The 26,788-nt window shown below is 44.0% G+C and overlaps 1 protein-coding gene across 1 annotated transcript in view; it reads left to right on the forward strand.

Annotated features, from left to right (window-relative positions):
* Positions 1–26,788, forward strand: part of slc26a6 (solute carrier family 26 member 6) — a 127,391-nt gene that overhangs the window by 96,404 nt on the left and 4,199 nt on the right. Inside the window, exons 17-18 of the mRNA XM_034171757.1 lie at positions 8,235–8,289; positions 15,176–15,330. Of these exons, the coding sequence (XP_034027648.1) occupies positions 8,235–8,289; positions 15,176–15,330 (210 nt within the window). The remainder of the gene's footprint in view (positions 1–8,234; positions 8,290–15,175; positions 15,331–26,788) is intronic.

The raw sequence follows: 26,788 nt of genomic DNA on the forward strand, positions 1-26,788 counted from the left end.
CCGGGAGACATGGAACACTGGGTGAATCCGCAGCGAGGCCGGCAGCTGAAGCCTCACTGCGGCGGGATTGATGATTTTGCGGATTTTAAAGGGACCGATGTATCGTTCTTGGAGCTTGGGGGAGTCCACTTGAAGGGGAATGTCCTTGGTGGACAACCACACTTCCTGCCCAGGACGATACGTGGGAGCCGGGGCCCGCCGCCGGTCTGCATGTGTCTTCGCCCTCGTCCGGGCCTTCAACAAGGCAGAGCGGGCGGCACGCCACACCCGACGGCACCTCCGTAGGTGGGCCTGGACCGAGGGCACACCGACCTCTCCCTCGACCACCGGAAACAAGGGGGGCTGATACCCCAAGCACACCTCAAACGGGGAGAGGCCGGTGGCAGATGACACTTGGCTGTTGTGAGCGTACTCGATCCAGGCCAGGTGGGTACTCCAGGCCGTCGGGTGCGCGGCTGTCACACAGCGTAGTGTCTGCTCCAATTCCTGATTCGCCCGCTCTGCTTGCCCGTTGGTCTGGGGGTGATACCCAGACGAGAGGCTGTTCCCTCCAACAGATGTCTCCACTCTTCGAGGGCCTCTTTCACAGCAAGGAGTTCCCGATTGCCGACGTCATAATTCCGTTCAGCGGGGGTCAACCTGCGAGAGAAATAGGCACACGGGTGAAGGACCTTATCGGTCTTCCCGCTCTGGGAGAGCACCGCTCCTATCCCTGAGTCCGAGGCATCCACTTCGACCACTAACTGGCGGCTAGGATCGGGCTGCACCAGAACTGGTGCAGACGAGAAGCGCCGTTTCAACTCCTTGAACGCGGCCTCGCACCGGTCCGACCAGGTGAAGGGAACTTTTGGAGAGGTCAGGGCTGTCAGGGGGCTAACTACCTGACTGTAGCCCTTAATGAACCTCCTATAGAAATTAGCAAAGCCGAGGAACTGTTGCAGCTTCCTACGGCTTGTGGGTTGGGGCCAATCTCTCACCGCCGCAACCTTGGCCGGATCCGGGGCGACGGAGTTAGAGGAGATGATAAACCCCAGGAAGGACAAAGAAGTGCGGTGGAACTCACACTTCTCGCCCTTCACAAACAGACGGTTCTCCAACAACCGCTGCAGGATCTGACGGACATGCCGGACATGAGTCTCAGGATCCGGGGAAAAGATGAGTATATTGTCTAGATATACGAAGACGAACCGGTGCAGGAAGTCCCGCAAGACATCGTTTACCAACGCTTGGAAGGTCGCGGGAGCATTAGTGAGACCGAACGGCATGACCAGGTACTCAAAATGACCTAAGGGGGTGTTAAATGCCGTCTTCCATTCGTCTCCCTTCCGAATCCGAACCAAATGATACGCATTCCTAAGATCCAGCTTGGTGAAAATCTTGGCTCCATGCAAGGGGGTGAACACTGAATCCAACAAGGGCAACGGGTATCGGTTGCGGACCGTGATCTCGTTCAACCCCCTGTAATCAATGCATGGACGAAGTCCGCCATCTTTTTTACCCACAAAAAAGAAACCTGCGCCCATCGGTGAGGTGGAATTCCGGATCAACCCGGCGGCTAATGAGTCCCGGATGTAGGTCTCCATTGATTCGCGTTCCGGCCGTGAGAGGTTGTACAGCCTACTGGACGGGAACTCACTGCCTGGAACCAAATCAATGGCACAATCGTACGGGCGGTGGGGAGGAAGCGTGAGAGCCAGATCCTTGCTGAACACGTCAGCGAGGTCATGGTACTCCGCTGGCACCGCCTTCAGATTGGCCGGGACTCGGACCTCCTCCTTAGCTTGGGAGCCGGGAGGAACCGAGGAACCGAGACACTCCCGATGGCAGGTTTCGCTCCACTGCACCACTACCCCGGACGGCCAATCAATCCGGGGATTGTGCTTAAGCATCCATGGAAACCCTAAAACCACAGGGGAGGTGGCCTGAGTCACGAAGAACTCGATCACCTCCCGGTGGTTACCTGACACCACCAGAGTCACTGGAGGTGTCTTATGCGTGATTGGTGGGAGTAGGGAGCCATCTAGTGCTCGAACCTGCACAGGCGAGGTAAGAGCCACCAGAGGGAGCCCTATCTCCCTGGCCCATCTGCTGTCAAGCAGATTCCCCTCAGAGCCCGTGTCCACCAGTGCTGGGGCCTTCAGGGTTGAATCCTCATACAGGATTGTGACTGGGAGTCGTGTAGCAATGTGGGTGTGTCCCACGTGAATGTTTTGGCCCACCCCTGGCCCAGTCTCTAAGGGCGGGCGTTGGAGTTTAACCGCTCGGGGCAGTCGTTTGCCATATGCTCACTCGAGCCACAAACATAACAAGCTCCGTGGGCCCGCCTCCTTTGTGCTCCAGGTGCCCTAAATGTTGCCCTGCTCGTGTCCATAGCTTCGTCAGCAGGGGGAGCCGTAAGCGCACGGAGCGCAGGAACAGAGGAGCGTGGGGAGGGCGGAGCTCGATCGGACCCGGAAGGGAGAGGGACGACGCGTGCCTGGCCACGCCCTTCGCCTCGTTCCCGACGGCGTTCTTCTAACCGGTTGTCGAGTCGTATGACTAGATCAATGAGCCCATCTAAATCTCGCGGTTCGTCCTTAGCCACCAGGTGCTCTTTTAGGACCAGAGACAGTCCGTTTACAAAGGCAGCGCGGAGGGCAGTGCTATTCCAGCCGGATCTCGCCGCCGCGATGCGGAAGGCGACTGCATAGGCAGCTGCGCTCCGACGCCCCTGTCTTATTGACAGTAGTGCGGTTGAAGCGGACTCTCCTCTGTTGGGATGATCGAACACCGTTCTGAGCTCCCGTACAAACCCATCGTAAGTATGAAGGAGCCGAGAGTTCTGCTCCCAGAGCGCTGTAGCCCAAGCGCGTGCCTCCCCGCGAAGCAGGTTTATCACATAAGCTACTTTGCTAGCATCCGTCGCGTACATCACGGGACGCTGAGCGAAGACGAGCGAACACTGCATAAGAAAGTCCGCGCACGTCTCCACACAGCCTCCGTACGGTTCTGGAGGGCTTATGTATGCTTCTGGGGACGGAGGAAGGGACCGTTGAACGACCAGTGGAACGTTACTTTCGCGCGCAGGGTCCTCGGGAGGGAGAGCCGCAGCGGCGCCCAAAGGGCGCGCCTCCACTTGTGCGGCGAGAGCCTCCACCCTGCGGTTTAGGAGAACGTGTTGCTCGGTCATTAAATCGATCCGAGAGGTGAAAGCGGTGAGGATCCGCTGCAACTCACCGATTACCCCTCCCGAAGCCTCCGCCACGTCTTGGTCTTCCAGTGGCCGTTCAACAGCCGGTTGACGCCCCTCGGGATCCATGACGCTGGCCGAGATATCCTGTTGTGAAAGTGTAGGTACACGGACCCACAACAGGGGGCGCAATGAACGGACAATGGAGAAAAGTAAGAACAAGTTTTACTGTTGTGAAAATAGCACAACTGATACAACAATTAGCAATTTGGAGATGTAAGCTGAAATCTGCTGGTGTCTTGTGGGCAGGCCCGAAGGTAGGAGACGTCCGTCCTAGTTGAACCGGAACCACCCAGATCTCCTCTGCCACCGAAACCCAGAAGTACTGGAACCGCCAAGTCCCGAATTCCCAGGTGGCCACTGCCTCCGCTCGTCGGATCCGGTACTGCTGGCGGGAAAGAACACAAACACACAGGGTGGGATGCGACCGCACCCGGTAGATGAGAGGGGCAAAGCCGCCTCCACCTCTTGTCACACTGAAGCAGGAAAGGTGAGTACTTATCTGAACACAGATATATGTTGCAGAGGTGATTACCTGAAACTCAAGGTGATATCTCGGCACTGAGGTGGAGACGCTGTCCTGCTGATATACCTCCGTACTGAGTGAAGTCAGCTGTGTCCAGTAATGGGTGACAGCTGTCACCCTGGCTGCTCTCATCAGGCGGCGGCGCCCTCTGGTGCCTGGAGCCCGCACTCCAGGCAGGGCGCCCTCTGGTGGTGATGGGCCAGCAGTACCTCCTCTTCAGCGGCCCACACACAACAAGATCGGCCACGGATAAAGCGTTTGTATTACATCTGCTTTGCATCTGATTTGCGGACAATCTGTGAATGCATAACAAACACGTCACGTAAACCCAAAGTACTATATGTGGCAAAAATCGACATACCTGCCAGTCAGTGCCAGTCCAGCTGTGGAGACGTACAAATGTAGGTATGGATCCCCAAAGACATAATAGTTGCTGCAATCCAACAACATACTGTAAATGCCCAGCTGCAGAGAAATCAGCCGTGGACCTCGGTTCTCTTTCAGGACTTTTATTTAACACCAACAAAAGGAAGAGTTGCTGTTACAGCTGCAACTCAGGCCGAACTCTCTTTTAAAAAAAAAAAAAAAAAACACCGTCTCACAACCCGAGCGGCTTCCCCCCTCCCGCTCCCCAAACTCATGAACAGTTAACCCTTGCATGACAACATAAACATCAACTCTATGATCATTACAATACCAATCAACTTGTCTGAGTCCAGCAATTGCTGCAGAGGCTGTGGTGTTGGTGTGAATAGTGATGTCGAAAGGCCCGAGTGCGCTTCTTTTATGACCGCAATGCAGATGCCGTGCACGCGCAACACGTGCACAATGCATTCACAATACATCCCCAGACAACAAATAGATCCGGGCCTGAAAACAGGTCCAGACAGTTTTTGCACCCTGGTCCAGATCCGGCACGGCTCTGCTTTACAGTTCTGGAACAGATCTGGACCAGATCTGAACTGGATCCGCAAAACACCAACCGTTTACAGACCATATCTGGCACGGATCTGGGGCAGATGTGGACCGCATCACAGCACCGTGGCAGGAACATGGGGCATAACGATAAGCAATTTTATCTGCACTCGGCAGAAACTATCCATTAGCGGTTGTAAACTCTGTACTCTCGTGATCGTCACTGATGCTTTTTTAAATGCTTATTGCAAAGCGGTTTGTTTCTTTATGACAATCAAGTTTTATAAGTCCAGGGACACTGATCTGTGTGTTATAGATACAAATCAGTTTCCTCGGATCCACGGAACTTACCCCTGTAAAACTTGTTCCTGCCACGCTGCTGTGATGTGGTCCACATCTGTCCCAGATCCGTGCCAGATATGGTCTGTAAACGGTTGGTGTTTTGCGGATCCAGTTCAGATCTGGTCCAGATCTGTTCTAGAACTGTAAAGCGGAGCCGTGCCGGATCTGGGCCAGGGTGCAAAAACTGTCTGGACCGGATCTGTTTTCAGGATTGGTACCAGATGTTGGACCACATCCGGCCCGGATCTATTTGCTGTCTGGGTCCGTGATAATCGCAATGCGTCCGATCAGTTTCCTCAATACATGCGTCCGTGATCCGTGATCCGACATCCGTGATTGTTCGCCATATATTGCTATACATTATTAATATATCCATAATTCATACTGAGACATTTGTCATTGTCGGCCAATTTTTTTGCGGACGACAACGAACGCCCGTAATTTGTATACTCAATTCATGTGCAAGTAATCCTCTCCCCAGTGGGACAGGGCCTTAAGTCCCAGACACTAGGAGCCAGAAATATACCTAAATAGAAAATTGAATAAAAATACAAAGTAAAATTGAAGTGAAATACTAGTTTACAGGTTGCTTACCATTGGGGCAGGTTATTTACAGATCAGTGTAATTTAAAGTGATCTAGTGCATTACAGCAGCTTATACCGGGGTAGGATGGGGAAGTAATTCATTCCTACACTGTCCTCAGTGTTGTGTGGTGGGATGAGGTGTGATGGAGGTCACAGCTCTCAGGAAGAAGCTGTTCCTCACTCACTGATCTGAAACTGGCGGCCATCCAGATCAGTGGGAATGCTGGCCTTGATGTGCATGAGAAGAAGCCTCTCAAAGCACTTCATGACAGTCGGTGTTAAAGCAACTGGGTGGTCATCACTGAGACATGTGACTGCTTGCTTTTTAGGATGATGGCAGTGGGTTTGAGGCATGTGAGGACTACAGCCTGCTGCAGAGGCAGGTTAGAGATGCTGGTTAGCTCTCCTGCAAGGTGCTCACCACATGACTTTAGTGCTGCTTTGAAGGCTTCGATCTTCTTCCTGTAGGCACAGGAAGCGTGTGTAGAGCACAGTGTCGGTACAGAAGGCCAGGGATGCCGCCAGGGATTTTGAACCACATGAAAATAAATCTTAGCATTATAGTATTATAATTGTATTAGGGGCTGTAAAGAATAAATGAAAATATATGCTATTTTACTCATGCTTAGCTTTGCATGCTAACAATGCTAAAAGTTTTTCTTTCCAGGTATTATATTCTTTACAGGGCCTCTCTGGGCCCCTGTCAATCATGGGTCCCGAGAATCCTCCTCCTTATTCTTTCCTTTTTGGCGCCCCTGTAGAAGGCAAAGTAATCCGCTGTCGCCAGCCGAACGGTCCCCCCTAAAAATCGGTCTGCCCTGCCTTCACTGCCCATGCGTCATCAGCTGCGGTTCACTGATTATCACCTCATTTCTGCTTCAAACTGCACTCCAGTCATCATCTATGTCAGCGACAGATATCTGAAGCTTTTCTACAACAGTCATTTCCAGATAAACTCAACATTATTTCATCATAAAAGACGAAGGGAGTGACCAGAGCGCAGCAGCTACACAGGCTGCTAGCTGTTGCGTTCACTGCGCATTGGTCATTTCAAAGCGTCACTGAATATCGCCTTGTTTCTGCTTAAAACTGACTTTAGAATGATATAAGAGGTTTTACTTTACGTTTACTTTACGTTAATAATCACATCAATCCATTTGATCACTTTGGGTGAAGAGACTCTGTCTTAGATGAGCTGCTGAGCTCCGCAATGACGCATGCACAGTGGAGGCAGGGCGGACCAATTTTTAGGGGCAGACATACTGGTGTTGCAGACCGAGCGGTCCCCCTAAAAATCAGTCCCCTCTCATGACGCAGTTCACAGATTATCACCTCGTTTCTGCTTCAAACTACACTCCAGTCATCATCTATCTCAGCGACAGATATCTGAAGCTTTTGTACAACAATCATTTCCACATAAATTCAGCAGTATTTCATCATAAAAGGTGACGGAAGAGATCAGAGCGCCATGGCTAAATGAGCTGCTAACTGATGCGTTCACTGCGTGTCGGTCATTTCAAAGCGTCACAGTTTCAGTGAGTTTCTGCTTAGAACGGCCTCGTTTCTACTTAAAACTGACTTTAGAATGATTTAAGAGGTTTTACCTTCATCATCTGATGGTTAATAATCTCCTTAATGCATTTGATCGCTTTGGGTGAAGAGACTAGACGTCTCCACACCAGACTCAGACGTCTGCTGTGGTCCGAAATGACGCATGCACAAATGCAAAGGGCGGACAGATTTTTAGGGGTGGACTGTTCAGTCTGTGACACCGGCACTGATGAGCTACATTCCTGTAGATCTGTGTTTTCTGCAAACACCTTCCAGACTGTGTTTCCAAAACAGTCGTGCAGCCAAGAACCGGATTCTTCACTCCAGGCTTGAACCAGCTGGATGTGTTCTGCACATTAGAGGTCTGTAGGACAGGGTTCATTGTGAGTGAAATCTGGTTGGACAGTCCAAGGTGTGGGGATGGAAGCACTTTAGCTTCAGAAACACTGACGTAGACCTGACCTAGGATGTTATTGTCTCTGGGAGAGAAGTGCACATTTTTAGATTGTAGATTTTAGGTCTACAATCTGCTTTTTAGGTCTGCGTGACTGAAGTCCTCTACTATAATCACAGCTCCGTCTGGGTGTGCATTCAACTGGCTGGTAATAGCGTCCTGCAGCTCTTAGCTTAGCGTTAGTTGAATACAGTCAACATGCACACGAGAGTCCGTGACAGGAACTGTTGATTTGTGTACATTAAGAAAGAACTCCTCATGCCTTCATTTAGGAACATCAAAATGATCAATCATCTTTAATTCTTTTAAAATCTCCATGACTGTTGGCATGTCACATGTCATATAACACTGTGCATGTAATGGCCACGCACATAACGTTTTGCCCACAGAGGGCAAACCCGCTCAGCGTTTGCATGACTAATAGGTGCTAATGGGAGGACTGTACCAGTTTTGTCATTCTGACTTGATCAGATTCAGTCATTTCGTTACGATTGATAAGTTTATACAACATGTTTCTGTTCAGATTCTCAATCATTGAGATTATTATTGTATCATTATTGTCCATGTATCATTAATGTACCTTCCATAATTAAATAATGTCTAGTTTGACCTTTCTTCTGTGTTGGTTTCAGATCCGGAAAGACTACGGAGAAATCGGTATAGACGTGGTTCTCGCTTGCTGCCAAAGTATGTCCCTCTGATCAACAGAAAGGAGTCAAAGTCACCTTTTATTCTGTTTTTGTTACCCCTAAGCTGAGAATAGGCCTTTTGGGGGTGTCAGCAATTGAGTTGTTAGCATGGTTGCTCTGGAATGGAGAGGCCAACCTAGGCTCACCAAACTTACAGGAAAGGTGTATCAGGTCAAGACCTCAGTCAAGTTCCAAAACGGATGACTTTGACCTTGAGGTCAACGTCACAGGCCAAATTTTTGGATTTTCAAATTTGTATCATTGCTCTGGAATAGAGGATAATAGTCACCAAATTTACAGGAAAACTGTCTTAGGTCAAGACCTCAGTCAAGTTTAAGGTCAAGGTCACGGGCCAAAAGGTCTTGCTCACGCCACAGGAATTCTGCCACCCTGAAATTTCACCACGGAGGCTGAGGGGTGGCACTGGAAGCCACGAGTATTTTTTGTTTGGAGTCCCAGGTTCTTAAAAATATGTTAGTATTGTGCACAGTGTTTGCTGTATTTAATAATCTCACAGTTCTTATACGAATGAAAGCAAATCAACAAAACATACAAAGAAAGAGAGAAAATAGTCCAACAGTGCACACATGCGGCTGAAAGGGTACAGGCAGAAGCAAAGCTTGTAGACACCTACCCCTTTAACCAAATTGAAAATAAAAATTGTACATATGTATATAAATAATTATACATATATGAAAAAAAAGCTCTCTTTAGCTGGGAATATTCCACCTTTATATCCTTTCACTAAAGTACTTATATCATGTCTCCATATACATTTCAACACGCTTTACTTTTTCTTGTCCCCCCCCCCCCCCTTTAATATTATTATATTTAAGTAAATATTGGAGGAGTGGGGTACAATTAGTTATATCTAACAGCTAACGTTAGCTTATCTAGCCGGCTGTAGCAAAATAATTGGTTCTTTTCTGTGTGATAGCCCAAATTAATTCATACTTTTGTCCATTTATTTTTATATGTATTTGTTAATACCGTTATTGTAGGTTTAACTACGCTATTATACTTTATACACTAATTACCGTTTTTGTCTATCTTGTTAGCTTGCTAGGTACGTTTGGTTCATTAACGGCTAATTTAGCTCTTCTAACTATGACTAGCTTATTTTCGTTATTTACACTCAACAAAAATATAAACGCAACACTTTTGTTTTTGCTCCCATTTTGTATGAGATGAACTCAAAGATCTAAAACTTTTTCCACATACACAATATCACCATTTCCCTCAAATATTGTTCACAAACCAGTCTAAATCTGTGATAGTGAGCACTTCTCCTTTGCTGAGATAATCCATCCCACCTCACAGGTGTGTCATACCAAGATGCTGATTAGACACCATGATTAGTGCACAGGTGTGCCTTAGACTGTCCACAATAAAAGTTCATTTCTCTACCATAAGCCGTCACCAAAGGCGTTTCAGAGAATTTGGCAGTACATCCAACCAGCCTCACAACCGCAGACCACGTGTAACCACACCAGCCCAGGACCTCCACATCCAGCATGTTCACCTCCAAGATCATCTGAGACCAGCCACTCGGACAGCTGCTGAAACAATCGGTTTGCATAACCAAAGAATTTCTGCACAAACTGTCAGAAACCGTCTCAGGGAAGCTCATCTGCATGCTCGTCGTCCTCATCGGGGTCTCGACCTGACTCCAGTTCGTCGTCGTAACCGACTTGAGTGGGCAAATGCTCACATTCGCTGGCGTTTGGCACTTTGGAGAGGTGTTCTCTTCACGGATGAATCCCGGTTCACACTGTTCAGGGCAGATGGCAGACAGCATGTGTGGCGTTGTGTGGGTGAGCGGTTTTCTGATGTCAATGTTGTGGATCGAGTGACCCATGGTGGTGGTGGGGTTACGGTATGGGCAGGCGTCTGTTATGGACGAAGAACACAGGTGCATTTTATTGATGGCATTTTGAATGCACAGAGATACCGTGACGAGATCCTGAGGCCCATTGTTGTGCCATACATCCAAGAACATCACCTCATGTTGCAGCAGGATAATGCACGGCCCCATGTTGCAAGGATCTGTACACAATTCTTGGAAGCTGAAAATGTCCCAGTTCTTGCATGGCCGGCATACTCACCGGACATGTCACCCACTGAGCATGTTTGGGATGCTCTGGACCGGCGTATACGACAGCGTGTACCAGTTCCTGCCAATATCCAGCAACTTCACACAGCCATTGAAGAGGAGTGGACCAACATTCCACAGGCCACAATTGACAACCTGATCAACTCTATGCGAAGGAGATGTGTTGCACTGCATGAGGCAAATGGTGGTCACACCAGATACTGACTGGTATCCCCCCAATAAAACAAAACTGCACCTTTCAGAGTGGCCTTTTATTGTGGGCAGTCTAAGGCACACCTGTGCACTAATCATGGTGTCTAATCAGCATCTTGATATGGCACACCTGTGAGGTGGGATGGATTATCTCAGCAAAGGAGAAGTGCTCACTATTACAGATTTAGACTGGTTTGTGAACAATATTTGAGGGGAAATGGTGATATTGTGTATGTGGAAAAAGTTTTAGATCTTTGAGTTCATCTCATACAAAATGGGAGTAAAACCAAAAGTGTTGCGTTTATATTTTTGTTGAGTGTACAATTATTATTATTGTTATTTACAATTTTATTTTACATTATGTAGATTTTTAATGATTCATCAGTTTGTTTTCTTTTTAAAGATATCAACATATAGTACCTTAGTTCTTAGGTTTCCATTTGATAGCATATAGATTATACTTTTTATTTTCCTATAGTATGCTAGCAGAGTTACTTTAGATAGATACCAATACACATTACATCATAGCTTCTGTTTCTATAATAAAATACCACATTTATAGCTTAGCCTACTAACTATAATTTAATTTTACTACTAGTCTACATACTAAATTACCTATACTACAATCTTCTCCTGTATTAATATTTAGGTTTTAATACCTACTCCTGTATATTGTATAGTACCATATTTATTGTATATGTTGTTTATTACCCTTAATATTTAAATATGTTATATATATGATGTCTTATCTTTCTTATGTAAATGGTAAATGGACTGCATTAATATAGCGCTTTTCCATCTGCATCAGACGCTCAAAGCACTTTACAATAATGCCTCACATTCACCCCGATGTCAGGGTGCTGCCATACAAGGCGCTCACAAACACACACTGGGAGCAATGGGGGATTAAAGACCTTGCCCAAGGGCCCTTAGTGATTTTCCAGTCAGGCGGGGATTTGGATCTTCTGGTCTCAAGCCCAACACCTTAACCACTAGACCATCACCTCCCCCAATAATATATAAGATATATCTTACTGAATTTTCACATACCTAATAGAAATATAAATTGATCTCTGAACTACAGTTTCAAAAACACAAACGTACAAGCAGCAGTAAACACAAAAACAGCAGTAAATCTAATTCAACATACTATAAAGAGCAATCAAATAGTTTCTGTCAAGTCTTTTAAAGCCTACCAAAGTACCAGTTGATTTTATGTTATCCGAGCAATTTTTCCAAATGTTAATACCTTTTACAGAAACACAATGTGCCTTGTAAGTTATAACTGGAGTCTCTCATTTTAAACAGGTCCTGGAGATGTAATGGCAGATGTTTATTTTGTGCTTTGAACATAATTTGTATTATGATATAATCCAGGGGTAGGCAACCTGTTCCAGAAAGAGCCATGAGGGTGCAGGTTTTCTTTGCAGCCACTGACTCCACCAGGTGATTTTACTGATTAACTGATTCCATTTGCTCAAAGTGATATTAATCAGTAAAATCACCTGGTGGAGTCAGTGGCTGCAAAGAAAACCTGCACCCTCATGGCTCTTTCTGGAACAGGTTGCCTACCCCTGATATAATCAATCAAATCCCAAAATTTCAAAATATGCAAACGCACGAACAATGGATTTGTTGGCTCACAATATGGTTTCTTGCAAATAATTCTTACGGCTTTCTTTTAAAGTAAAAATATAGGATTTGTGTTTGTTTTGTAGGTGGTTCCCCAAACTTCAATACATTAGGTCATATATGGAACAAGTAATGAATGATATAAGGTAACTAATGAGTGTTGGGGATGAAGTCTTGTGCTTTATACAAGATGTCAATAATCTTTGACATTTTAGATTTAACATAATTTACGAGTATATGTGTTTTCCAACTTATCTCATCATCGATAAAGACCCCTAGAAATTTTGTGTCATTTACAAGTTCAATTTCAACATTGTTTACTCTTAAACTTCTACATGAAGTCCTGGGCTTATTACCAAATATGATACACTTTGTTTTACCAAAGTGAAGTGACAATTTGTTGGAATCAAACCATTCCTTGAACTTCTGTAGTTCCTTCTCCATCGGTATCTCAGTGATAAAACCTTATCTTTTGGCTTGTACCATCTGGTCGCTTCGTCCTTTCTACCAGCTTGTTTACATTAACATGGACATGAAGTGCAGGGGGTTTTTTCTGCCAATGAAGTTAGAGGGGGTTATGTTTTCGTCCATTTGTTTGTTTGTGAACAGTCTGGAACCACAATTTTTCATGAAATGTTTACTGAAGATTCACATCCTGATAGACACGAGCTAATTCAGTTTTCAAGGTCATAGGTCAAAGTCAGGACAAATCTTGGAAGACTGGAAAAATCTCCATCTTTAACATTGAACAATTTGTCAACAAATTCATAACTCTGTCAAAAAAGATCACATTTCTTTCATATTTGAGTGTGTTATGTAGGATGGTATCCTTTATCAACAGACAAAGTTTGATCTGGATCAGATCCGAATTACAGATTTTGTGGCCATTTAAATTTAACATTGAAATCCCCATTTAATGTATATTTTATTATATCTTAATCAAACGTGCCCCAATCACTCTCATATTTGAAAGTGAGGTGCAGACTTACACTCACTATCAAAATGTGATCTGGAACTGATCTGGTGTCGCAGACCGAACGATTCCCCCCTAAAAATTGGTCTGCCCTGCCTTCACTGCGCATGCGTCATTTGGGACTGCAGCAGCACGTCTGAGTCTGACTCTCTGAGTCTGACTCTCTACACCCAAAGTGATTAAAGGGAATAATGCGATTATTAACCATCAGCTGACAAAGTAAAACATCTTAAATCATTCTAAAGTAGAGGTGGGCGGATCGCTCCTAATATCGATAATATCGATACCAACGCTGGTATTGATATTGAACGATCCTCGTGTAAAAAGATCGATACTCAAGCTTTTTTCTCTCCCGCACACAGCGACTGCTGCGCACGCAGATTAATCAAAGTCTACTCTCTATCTGTAAGAACAGTGCTGCGCTGTGTCTCACACAACATGGAGCAGCATACCCTTTTATTGTGGTTTCTCAGCCCTCTACCTCAGGAGATTTTGTTTTAAGCTGTGTTGAATGACATTTTTTTAAACAAAAATGTTGATTGTGATATTAAAGTATTTTGCTGTCAGTACAATGTTTGGTGAAATTCTATCCTAGGTCTTTTGTATCCTTGGATCTATGAAGCTTAAATATGAAAAAGTATTGATATCAGCGATACCGGGCCTGTATTTACTTGGTATCGGATCAATACCAGAATTCCCGGTATCGCTCACCTCTATTCTAAACTCAATTTTAAGAAAAAACGAGGCCGTTTTAAGCAGAAATGAGGCGATAATCTGTGAGTCGCTATTGACGCTATGAAGTGATGGAAGCGCAGTGAACGCACTAGCACTAGCTCGTCTGACTGCTGCGCTCTGATTGCTTCCTCTGTCTTTTATGATGAAATAATGCTGAATTTATGTGGAAATGATTATTGTACAAAAGCTTCAGATATCTGTCTCTGAGATAGATGATGACTAGAGTGCAGTTTGAAGCAGAAATGAGGTGATAATTTGTGAATTGCGGCTAATGACACATGCACAGTGAAGGCAGGGTGGACTGATTTTTGGGGGGGACCTTCGGTCGGCGACACCAGATTGTGGATTTTGTGGACATTTGAATGTAACAGTGAAAAGCCCAATTGATGTACATTTTTATTATGTCTCAATCAAAAGTGCTTTAATCACTCTCATTTGTGACGATGAGGTACAAACTGACACTCTGTGAACAGACTGTTTGATCCGCCTCTGATCTGTATTGCGGATTTAGCAGATATTTGATTTTTAACATTGAAAAGCCCTTTTGATCTTTATTTTGTATTATATTTTATCTTATGAAAAGTCATTTCTAACAGGACTTTGACCTTGAAATTTTTTTCCAAGGTAAAAATCTGTGGAATTTGTGGAAAGGTTTGCGCTCTACAAGCGTGGTGCTCTAGTTTTTTGTTGTTGTTCGTAAGAATATCATCCACTTTAAGCATCTTTTATTATTCCAACAAGTTTCATGGAGATCAACTGAAAACATTTAGATCAGTCCTGAAACAAACAAACAACAGCGATAACATCACAACAGAAGCAGCGATAATCAGATTCAGTTATTATATTGGCATTTGATGCACATTTGTGTGTGATACCTGCTTCTATACCAGCAAATTTCTATTTAATACTAAAAATGTGACGTCATTTTGGAAAACAATAAAGCTGCCAGCGCTCAGAGCTGCAGATCCAATTATCCTGAGCTGAGTTTACAACCTGCAATTACACAAATATGTGTGCGTGCGCATGTGTGTGTGTGTGTGTGTGTGTGTGTGTGTGCTTGTGTTGGTTTGCTGATTGACAGCATTGAATATTTATGTAGACAGGAATTATTTCAGTGTTTACTGAGCACAAACTCTGCAAACTTTCATCCTGCTGGTTCTATGTCGTTCACTCCTGCTAACGCCTCCTCCTCCTCCTCCTCCCTGTTTCACTTCATCTCTCCTCCTTCTCCCTCTGCAGCCGGTGTGGTGGAGAACCTGCAGAACGAAGGTTTCTTTAATGGCAAAGTGTCAAAGCCGTGTCTGTTCTGCACCGTTCACGACGCCGTCCTGCACTGTCAGTCTGACCCGGCAGACGATAAGGTGACCCACCGCGCACACTCAGAGACTCTGCAGGTGAGAGAAAATGTTTGTGCTTTAGCAGGTAATTGCACTGATCTTGTTTCCATGCTTCCTCAAAAACAGGTGCTTGTTAGTTCTCAGAGAAATCTCTTAATTACAGGCAGCACAATAATGTCCCAGGAAGATGTTTTATGGATGTTTGAATGAACTGAATCTGGGAGACTCACTTTGCTGGTATTTATTTAAATGTAATTTGGTGCTGGCAGTAGCCTGATTAGTTTGTAAGACCGCAGACACCCGTCCATAGACTCTGAGTCCACTTACTGTACACACCTGCACCTACTTTGAAAGTCAGTTGTCCATTCGGCTGCTCCCGTTTTGTGTTCAGGGTCGCCACAGCAGATACAACCAGATCCGCAATGATATTGGGCACAAGTTTTATGCCGGATGCCCTTCCTGACGCAACTCCAGTGTTACCTGGAGAAACACACACAGCCGCTGGTGTTCCAAAGAGGTCTCCCATCCAAGTACTAACCAGGTCCCGCACTGCTTAGCTTCTGAGATCTGACGGGATCAGCCTGACACAGAGCAGATCGGCTGCACCTACTTTGAAAGTCAGTAAATTTGTTAAAAAGCACAGTGATGTCTGAGCTTAGATTCATATGCAGAGATTATCCATCTCACTACAACATCTAAAAAGTCCATCTGTCCCGATCCAGCCAGTTGGGAATGGGTACCGGTCTTGGAGGGAGAGTAACTTGTGATAGATTCGCATCTCATCCGGGGAAGAGTGGTGGACTCTTGCCTGGTTCATGCTGCAGTTTGTGGATCAGCACTGGTCCGGATCTCGCTGCCCGTTCTCTCAATCAAACTCCCAGCAGGCCTTGTGGCGGCCATCAGGACCTGGAAGCCAGCACAAATAAACCTGAAATCCCTGGTGGCAAATGAAGTTGCACACACACATATTATGTTATGAGATTTTTTTTTTTTTAGATATATGCACTGACACATGCATCCACTAGGGGGATTTATTCCCCTGAACACCCCCACCACCCCCACCACTATCTCCACTTGCTTTAAATTTAAGTCCAAGTTCATTTGCATAGTTTACAGTAAGTGAACATTATATCCAAGTAGAATGGTATTTATTTAATCATATGGATGGATAGCTTTATTATCATTGTCATTACAACAACGAGATTGCCACACTCACATTCCACAGACAAACAGCAATTAATCCACAATTATTACTTGTTTACCGTAATAATGGCACACATCAGAATTAAGACAACACATATATACTCAACAAAAATATAAATGCAACACTTTTGGTTTTGCTCCTATTTTGTATGAGATGAACTCAAAGATCTAAAACTTTTTCCACATACACAATATCACCATTTCCCTCAAATATTGTTCACAAACCAGTCTAAATCTGTGATAGTGAGCACTTCTCCTTTGCTGAGATAATCCATTCCACCTCACAGGTGTGCCATACCAAGATGCTGATTAGACACCATGATTAGTGCACAGGTGTGCCTTAGACTGCCCACAATAAAAGGCCACTCTGAAAGGTGCAGTTTTGTTTTATTGAGGGGGGATACCAGTCAGTATCTGGTGTGACCACCATTTGCCTCATGCAGTGCAACACATCTCCTTGGCATCATCTGTGAAGAGAACACCTCTCCAACGTGCCAAACGCCAGTGAATGTGAGCATTTACCCACTCAAGTCGGTTATGGCGATGAACTGGAGTCAGGTCGAGACCCCGATGAGGACGACGAGCATGCAGATGAGCTTCCCTGAGACAGTTTCTGACAGTTTGTGCAGAAATTCTTTGGTTATGCAAACCGACTGTTTCAGCAGCTGTCCGAGTGGCTGGTCTCAGACGATCTTGGAGGTGAACATGCTGGATATGGAGGTCCTGGGCTGGTGTGGTTACACGTGGTCTGCGGTTGTGAGGCTGGTTGGATGTACTGCCAAATTCTCTGAAACGCCTTTGGAGACGGCTTATGGTAGAGAAATGAACATTCAATACACGAGCAACAGCTCTGGTTGACATTCCTGCTGTCAGCATGCCAATTGCACGCTCCCTCAAATCTTGTGACATCTATGGCATTGTGCTGTGTGATAAAACTGCACCTTTCAGAGTGGCCTTTTATTGTGGGCAGTCTAAGGCACACCTGTGCACTAATCATGGTGTCTAATCAGCATCTTGATATGGCACACCTGTGAGGTGGGATGGATTATCTCAGCAAAGGAGAAGTGCTCACTATCACAGATTTAGACTGGTTTGTGAACAATATTTGAGGGAAATGGTGATATTGTGTATGTGGAAAAAGTTTTAGATCTTTGAGTTCATCTCATACAAAATGGGAGCAAAAACAAAAGTGTTGCGTTTATATTTTTGTTGAGTGTACATTTGACACTGTTTATGTGCATTAAACTTGAAACAGTCCGTTTTCCAAATTGAGGCGATGTGAGTGTATGGTAGCCGCTGCTACTGGAGTCGCGCCGCCTGCCAGCTTGGGAAGAACGGGGGCCTGCCGCAGGGGGGGGTAGGAAGGAAGGTGAAAGGGAAAAGCTAGAGCATGCTTTAGTCCATGTATAAGTCAGTTAATGTCTTTGTGGGTTGAGATAAGAATGGAGCCGAATAATCTCACCAAGGCCTGAATAAATTACCTCTGCCCAGGACTTCACACACCCATCTGGATGTGGGGTGGGTGGGGAGGGGGCTCCTGCAGACTCATCACAAAATTTTGTTGTTTATATTCCAGGATAGGAAATTTGAGGAAGATTTTCTTCCAGTTTACTGGCTCTGTTTACCGGATCTGCTTCAAAGTGTTATGGAAAAAATAACACATCACCCCCCCCCCCCCCCCCCAATCCACCCAAACACACACACACGCACACATTTTTTTTTAATGCTAGCAGCATAACATGTAACAGTTTACAGTAAAACTGTGTAGTGAGAACCTTGTATGGCAGCACCCTCACATTGGGGTGAATGTGAGGCACTATTGTAAAGTGCTTTGAGTGTCTGATGCAGATGGAAAGCGCTATATAAATGCAGTCCATTTAACAGTTTACATTAAAACTATGTAAGAAATGTCATATAATCTTGTTGCATTAAAGCACACAGTCGGGCTGCAGTTATTTCTGTCCGTCAAAATCAATCGATCAGCTGTTCAGTCTGTAAAATATCAAAAGGTGGGTTCTAAAAACTGCCCAACAATTTGATCAACGTTTGTAAAACATGTTTATTAGTACTGTAAAAAAAAAAAAAATGCTGTGTCCTATTTCAGAACAATATGTTGCATCTTTTGAGATTGTGAAATTCTGTGATTTTATTTTGTAATTAAAAAAATATATATATATATCTTCAGATGCCTGAATCTGCCCCTTTACACCCAACATTTAGGACACAGCTGACACTGCACTGGCCTTCACCTAACCCGTCTTACCATGTTAAAAACACATTCTTACAGACAGGCCCAGAATTTTTACTCTGGATCATTAAGTTTGGGGTCATTCTATTAACCAAGCAGCAAATAGAGGCAGGAGAAAGTATAACATACCCCTGTGGTGATGGGAACTAGAGTCAGCGATGTGAGTGGTCCTTGGAGAAAAAAAATATACTTTTTTTTCATGACTTTGGGGCTGCAACGTCTAGTGGAGGCTCTGTGGGACCTCCCCCAGAATATTACATGTGATTTGGTGCAATCTGGTGCAAGTAATAAGCTAAATGAGAGATATTTCTCAGTCCCATTTTGTTGCTCATTTTAGTCATAAAAAGCATATTTTCCCATATTGCCAAGATGACAGAACTGTAATACACACGGTGTTATTACTATTCCATAAAAATGACATATTCACATTGGACTGTTACTGTTCTCTCACTACATTTATCTCAACATTTGACTTCAGCAATTTCTGCTTTTATAACAACTGATAGTGTCTTAAAATAAACTAAAATAAAATTTGATACAAGAAAAGCTGCACCTACTGTCACCAAAATCACTTTTACTTCTCATGAACACTGATTTGGGATCAATTTGATTCTTTTTCACTTATAAAAATTATTTTCCCATTGAGTGCTGACATCAGCATTTCTGGGATACTCACAACTTATGTGTTGTGAAAAACGACACAAACGTTTTTCACATCAATATCTGACAAGCAAGTTAGATGTTTATCATATTTTCCTCCACATGATTATTTTACAGCCATGTAACAAGAAACCATAAAATGCAGATTTAAGGGACAAACATATCACATTTGCATGGAGACAGTTTGAAGTAAATTCATCCCAAATACAGATTTTGATTTCTGCAAAATATCCAATAAGGTAAACTGATATTGAATTCTGTCATGACATGTTCTGAGATCAAAAACTTCCCGGGACTTTTATCTTTTCTATATAAACGATGATTTTAACCCCTTAATGCCCATCGTCGCATATATACTACAATCTCTGACTCAAATATGCAACTTACCAAATTGACCAGTATGCCTGTTGTCGCAAATTTGCAACATACCATCATTATTATTATAACATTATAACATAAAGTCATTACCAGAATACCCAATATTACTATCTAGTTTTTGTGCAAAAGTGAAATTAATAATCTCAACATTATTTACCATCTACTTAAAGGCAAAAACACACAAAACATTTTTTTATATACAGCTATATAAATTCGGGCGTTAAGGGGTTAAAAAATTGGGTTGGTGTTTTGGTCCTTTTTGCTTGAACCAGGCCCATCTGAATTTATTACTGATGGCCTTAAAATCGTCTCCCTGCAACAGCACGTTTCCATCCATTTGTTTGTACTTGTAGTTTCAACACAACGCGGAGTTCACTGTGAAATCTGTAACGGCGTCTCTCATTTGTTGCTGTGTGTACGAGCGGCAGCACGTTCCATTTTATCCTTCAGTCTCAGATCAGGATGTGAAAACATGAGACTTAATATCCACTCTGACATCTCATCGGAGACATTTCCAAGTGATTTTACAAATGCGAACATCATCAAGTCAGACCAGACTAAATCTGATGGAGCCAGGAAAATAAAAATAACCCCCGCCCCCCAATAACTCATCTTGGAAGTAAATACCCAAATTTCCGGGAGTTCCCAGAAATCTCCCATCACTGTAGAGTTTTGTGCAGTGTTGTATAGTAACAAAGTAAAAATACTTCACTACTGTACTTAAGTACATTTTGGGAGACTTTGTACTTTACTTGAGTTTTTTTAATTCAGCTTACTTTCACTTTTACTTCACTACATTTCTGACCTCAGTTGCATACTTCTACTCCGACACATTTTCTAAGCGCCATGCCGTTACTCGTTACCAAAAAACACACACACACACACACACACACGAAAAAAGTTGTGTTTTCACCCAGAGACACCACTGATTACTAGTAACTGCAACGAAGTCAGGCCGATTTGTCATGAGGCATGTCCAGTAGGCTTTTTTTGCAGTTGCGCACTTGGGGGGTGTTTGTCAGGAAAATGATCATTTCTCTACATTGATTACAGACCTGCAGCGGGTCTCTAATCAACTTTTCTGCAGCACGGCTTTGCTTTGAACCTTGAACCAGTCGAAGCAGTGATTCGCAGGTCGAAGCAGTGCTTCGATCTACGATTCGTGGATTGATTGTTTTATTTCGCTTTTTCCTAATTTTTCCCTGCTAAAACACTGAAGAGCATATGTCTGTGAGTAATATTTAATATTTTTATGTTAAACCGACCTGTTATGGTCTTCTGAAACAGTTGATAGATGTATTTTATAACTTATAAACTGGACCAATGCTAACGTGTTAGCATGTCTATGGGGTTTTCAATGTTAAAGTTAGCATTAAGCTGTTCGCATCAGCACGTTCATGTTGATTTGTTTTCTGTATAATTAATGGCTCAGCATTCGTTGCCGTAAAAGAGTCAAATTGTATTTTTTTATATTCATATATTATAGCAACAACAATAATAGTCTACATAATAGACAATAATAATAGACTAATAATGTTACAATACAATTTCAGAGAAAGAGGCAAAAAGAACCCAATGAAACAAAACAACAGAAAAGATAAAACCATGTAACAATGAAAATAAATAAATACATATAGAAAGAAATAACTGTTTATAACTGTTTCCTGTGAACACCTAGTGAGTAGCCTACTCTGGTTTATGTTTTGAAACCTTGTTTCTGAAGTGTTTTTGTGTGATGTGCACAATTTTCAGTATTTTGACTAATACTACCAGTCATTTACAAGCCTAGATAAACTTTGTAATATTAAAAAAAAATCAGTCCGTTTTTGATTATTAACATTTACTTGTACTTTTACTTTCAATACTTGAGTACATTTAGTTGTACATTACTTGTCATACTTAAGTACAATAAATACTAGATACTTTAAGACTTTTACTTGAGCAGCATTTCAATCAGTGACTTGAACTTCTACCAAAGTCATTTTTTTTAAAGGAGACCTGCAATGAAAAAAATGCAGTCAGATTTTTTGAACAAAAAATGACTTACATTTACACATGAGATCCTTGTGAATGTAGTAAAGTAAATCTGCAAGCCCAGATTTGTCATTCAACAGAGAAATCTTCATTTGAAAATGACAAATTTACAGCTAACATTTAGCCCTCTGCAAATTGTCCCTCTCATGGACGCTGCCGAGACGTCACGACAAAACCCTCTCCCAGCATGCATTGCGCCAATTGTAATTTGTGGATTTACGTCAGTTTGCATCTGCACCTTTTTCTTGTCTTATATAGAAGGATCTACTTTTTTTAAAACTTCATATTGTCTTGCGGCACGTTTGGTGAGTACACATTTCTTTTATTTGTGCTTGAAAATTATCTTGATTGAGTGGTGTCGCAATGAAAATCTACTGTCTTTCGCCTCCGGTACCATCGCGGGATATGGAGGCGAGACCCACAAAGAATCACAGTCATTAAAAATATATAAACTTCTCTCAGCGTCCATGGAGCTCTGGGGCTCCGATTGCCGAGACGTGCAGTGCTGTGGATTTTGCCGCTTCGCATTAAAACAGCGAGCGTAATCTCAGGACTTGTGCCAAGTGTGCTGCAGCTCCATTCAGTAGACAGAGAAGTGATGCCGGCTGCAAAGCAGACACGGGCGGTGTGAGTGGCCTGCATCGGCGGTTAACGAGCCCGCAGACTTAATAAGCGCAGCGGAGGCAGAGAGCGGGAGAGGAAGAACGGTGCCCGCTGTCGATGTCATTGCTGATCTGAGCACACAGATCTGTATCTCACATTCATTGCAGCTTACTTTTGGATGTTGAAACCAGGACGTGTATAAGTAACATTACTAACAGATAAAATCAATTTCAATGCGGGATCGGACGTCATGGAAATGATACGGCTGTACAAACTGTTTTCACAGAGGGCTAAATTTTAGCTGCAAATTTTTCATTTTTAAATTAAGATTTCTCCACTGAATTACAAATTTGGGCTTACAGATTTACTTTACTGTATTCACAAGGGTCTTATAAATACATATCAGCTATTTCTTTCTGAAATCTGACCACATTTATTTCAATGCAGGTCTACTTTAATGGGTATCTGTACTTTTACTTAAGTGTGATTTTCCAGTACTTTATACAACACTGGTTTTGTGTCTCCTTAACATTTGATGCAGGATAATTGGGTTTATCTACCTGGAGACACACTGGCACTGAATCATCATGAACATGTTCTTTGTGTTATTACCTGATTTTGTGGAGTGTAGGCCGCATTTTTTTCCTTCTTTTCTTTAACTACTTTTCTATTTTAGGAGGTCCTGCGACTTATAGTCCGCTAACTTTCAGTCTGCTCACCTCTGTACCTCTGACTCTTCCTTACCTCTACTGGTGGTTGGCTCTCACTGCGGTATTGTATCACTTCCTGTTCCGGAGCACAGCGGTGTTTTGCTGTATCTGTTAGCTGTTTAATCTGCGTAGTTAGATTGATCTAGTTAACTAGATAAGGATTTGTTTCACAGTGTAATCTTCACGTGCCTTAACTAAAGCACTCCCTCTGCTGAATCACCTCTAAATTATTTACACATTATTCACTTTGTGTGTTTTTAGGAATCCGCTAGCTTAGCACAGCTACTAGCTCTTAGCCGGTTTAGCATGGCGGCTTCTCCTGTCTCTCCCACACTTTTCTGCTCTGGGTGTGAAATGTTTAGTTATTCCTCTGCCTCCTTTAGCAGTAATGGTACTTGTAATAAGTGTAGCTTATTCGTAGCTTTGGAGGCCAGGCTGGGTGAATTGGAGATTTGGCTCTGCACCTTGGAAAATCCTACAGCTAGCCAGGCCCCTGTAGTTGGTGCGGACCAAGGTAGCTGTCCCCCAGCAGATCCCGAGCAGCCGGGAAAGCAGGCCGGCTGGGTGACTGTGAGGAAGAAGCGTAGTTCTAAACAGAAGCCCCCTGTACACCACCAACCCATTCACATCTCTAACCATTTTTCCCCACTCGGCGACACACCCGCCGAGGAACAAACTCTGGTTATTGGCGACTCTGTTTTGAGAAATGTGAAGTTAGCGACACCAGCAACCATAGTCAATTGTCTTCCGGGGGCCAGAGCAGGCAACACTGAAGGAAATTTGAAACTGCTGGCTAAGGCTAAGTGTAAATTTGGTAAGATTGTAATTCACGTCAGCAGTAATGACACCCGGTTACGCCAATCGGAGGTCACTAAAATTAACATTGAATCGGTGTGTAACTTTGCAAAAACAATGTCGGACTCTGTAGTTTTCTCTGGGCCCCTCCCCAATCGGACCGGGAGTGACATGTTTAGCCACATGTTCTCCTTGAATTGCTGGCTGTCTGAGTGGTGTCCAAAAAATGAGGTGGGCTTCATAGATAATTGGCAAAGCTTCTGGGGAAAACCTGGTCTTAGGAGAGATGGCATCCATCCCTCTTTGGATGGAGCAGCTCTCATTTCTAGAAATCTGGCCAATTTTCTTAAATCCTCCAAACCGTGACTATCCAGGGTTGGGACCAGGAAGCGGAGTTGTAGTCTTACACACCTCTCTGCAGCTTCTCTCCCCCTGCCATCCCCTCATTACCCCATCCCCGTAGAGACGGTGCCTGCTCCCAGACCACCAACAACCAGTAAAAATCTATTTAAGCATAAAAATTCAAAAAGAAAAAATAATATAGCACCTTCAACTGCACCACAGACTAAAACAGTTAAATGTGGTCTATTAAACATTAGATCTCTCTCTTCTAAGTCCCTGTTAGTAAATGATATAATAATTGATCAACATATTGATTTATTCTGCCTTACAGAAACCTGGTTACAGCAGGATGAATATGTTAGTTTAAATGAGTCAACACCCCCGAGTCACACTAACTGCCAGAATGCTCGTAGCACGGGCCGAGGGGGAGGATTAGCAGCAGTCTGTCAGGATTCAGAGCCAGGTATTTAACAAAAAAGAACCCAAATGCAAGACAGCCAAAACACAGGAGGTGAGTTCAAAAAAGTTGCCAAGTTTTAATAAACAGTCAATGAGCCCGATATACAAAAACAGAAGTGGGTAAGGACAAAAATATGTCTAAATCCAAAAAGGGGTGTGGTATCTAACACATGGCCGGTGAGCGAAAAGATCAGCAAAATAAAGTCTTTATCCCATTAAGGGTGTAATATCAAAACTCAGCAGGAGAGTAAAAGGATTCCACAAAAAATAGGCTTTATCCAAATAGGGGTGAGGTTACAAAAAACAGCAAGAGTGAGGAAAGTTATAACTAAAATACAAATAACCCTGAACACAGGGTGAGGAAAAACCAACCAAGTACAAACAAAAGCCAAATATGCTTAGAGTCCCAGGAAATTACCTGAACATATCAACAAACAAATAAACTTAAAGAATTTCGTTGGTCAATAATATAATACATACCACCATGACATGAGAAGCATCAGCAACAAACAATGGACCAGCCAGGACCAAGTCAAAATGTGACCTTAAATAGCCAGCTGAACTAATGAGGCACACCTGTATTGATTACGCAACAAGAACATGTACTGACAAAAGGAGAACACCAGAGTGCAGAAAAGAACAAACTTCCATGTGAACCAGTGAGAACCAACTTGGAAACCAGAGGAAACAAAAGACACAGAGTTCATAGGCAGACCTCCATAGAAAGCGGGGGCTGGCCGGTGGGAACACCCCTGCACCAGGGTGCATCAGTCCAGGAACGAGGATTTACAAATAAACCATTAAATGATGAGTCCATAGGCTGACCTCTGCAGAAACCCTGGGCTGGCTGTTGACAAAAGGAGAATGGTGGAGAACAAGGAGGCCAGCTGAAACCCCTTGAAGGAAGGGAAGACCAGCCAAAGTTCCTTGAATGAAGGGAAGCCCGGCCAAAGTTGCCTGAAGACATAGGGGACCGATTCTTTGGCTGGCAGGAGTCAGAAACAAAAACGGAGAACGGCTCGTCGGCCGGCTGCAGGCTACATTGGAGCCCGTTCGGAGTCCGTACGGCCCTCCAGGGCCCACAGCGGTGACTGACGTGGGACCGTGCGACCCTCCTGGGCCCACGGCGGCGACTGACGTGGCACCATGTGACCCTCCTGGGCCCACGGCGGCGACTGACGTGGGACCCTGCGACCCTCCTGGGCCCACGGCGGCAACTGACGTGGGACCGCGCGACCCTCCTGGGACCACGGTGGCGACTGTAGTCTCAGCAGATGTGCTCTTGCGCATGTCAAAATTGAGTGGAGGCAAGTCATAATAAGCACAACTGCCATGTTCATCATTGCAATTCCCCTTTAAACTCTGACTGACTCCAGGAATAGGGCATTCGTTTTCTGGGAACGGACTCATATTTGTCTGGGAAAATACAGAGGCTCCTTTCACACTTAAGAATACTTTGCGCGGTACCATCACTGACATCTAAACATTGACTAGTACATGGGCACATAGTTCTACTACTATCTTGGTTTAGAGAAGTCGTACTGGATTTCAATGCAGAGCCCAGCGCCAAGGAAACATTTATACTTGTGTAAGAGCTACTGTGTTTCAAGTCAGATCCGAAGTGATTAATCTCACATGGCTCTCTATTATCATAAGAATCATTACAATTACTGAAATTAGGACCAGTATGGACTGGATCTTGAGAAGCATTAGACCTTACTGTAGTGTCACAAGAATGAATAGCCGAACTGAGTTTGGACCTGGTGCAATTGGGATCTGGGGATATATCAGCCCAATCAGAAGAATTGACATTTTGACTGGGATTGTAACTGTTACCCTCAGGGTCTTGGAAAATGTAAGACCAATATGTATCTTCAGGAGAATCACTTTCGCGACATAGACTGGGAATGGTATGAGCGGGATCCTGAGATGCAGTAGACCCTTCTGTTTGAGCCTGTTTATCTAGGCCTGCCCCCAGGTCCGTATTCTGCAAACAGCAGGATCCTGATTGATTACCATTACTTCCCTCAAATTTGTCTTTGGAACTGCTTAGGTCACTGTTACCAGACACTACATGACCACC

Source organism: Thalassophryne amazonica, chromosome 6, assembly GCF_902500255.1.
Source record: "Thalassophryne amazonica chromosome 6, fThaAma1.1, whole genome shotgun sequence".
In the NCBI taxonomy this organism is placed as follows: domain Eukaryota; kingdom Metazoa; phylum Chordata; class Actinopteri; order Batrachoidiformes; family Batrachoididae; genus Thalassophryne; species Thalassophryne amazonica.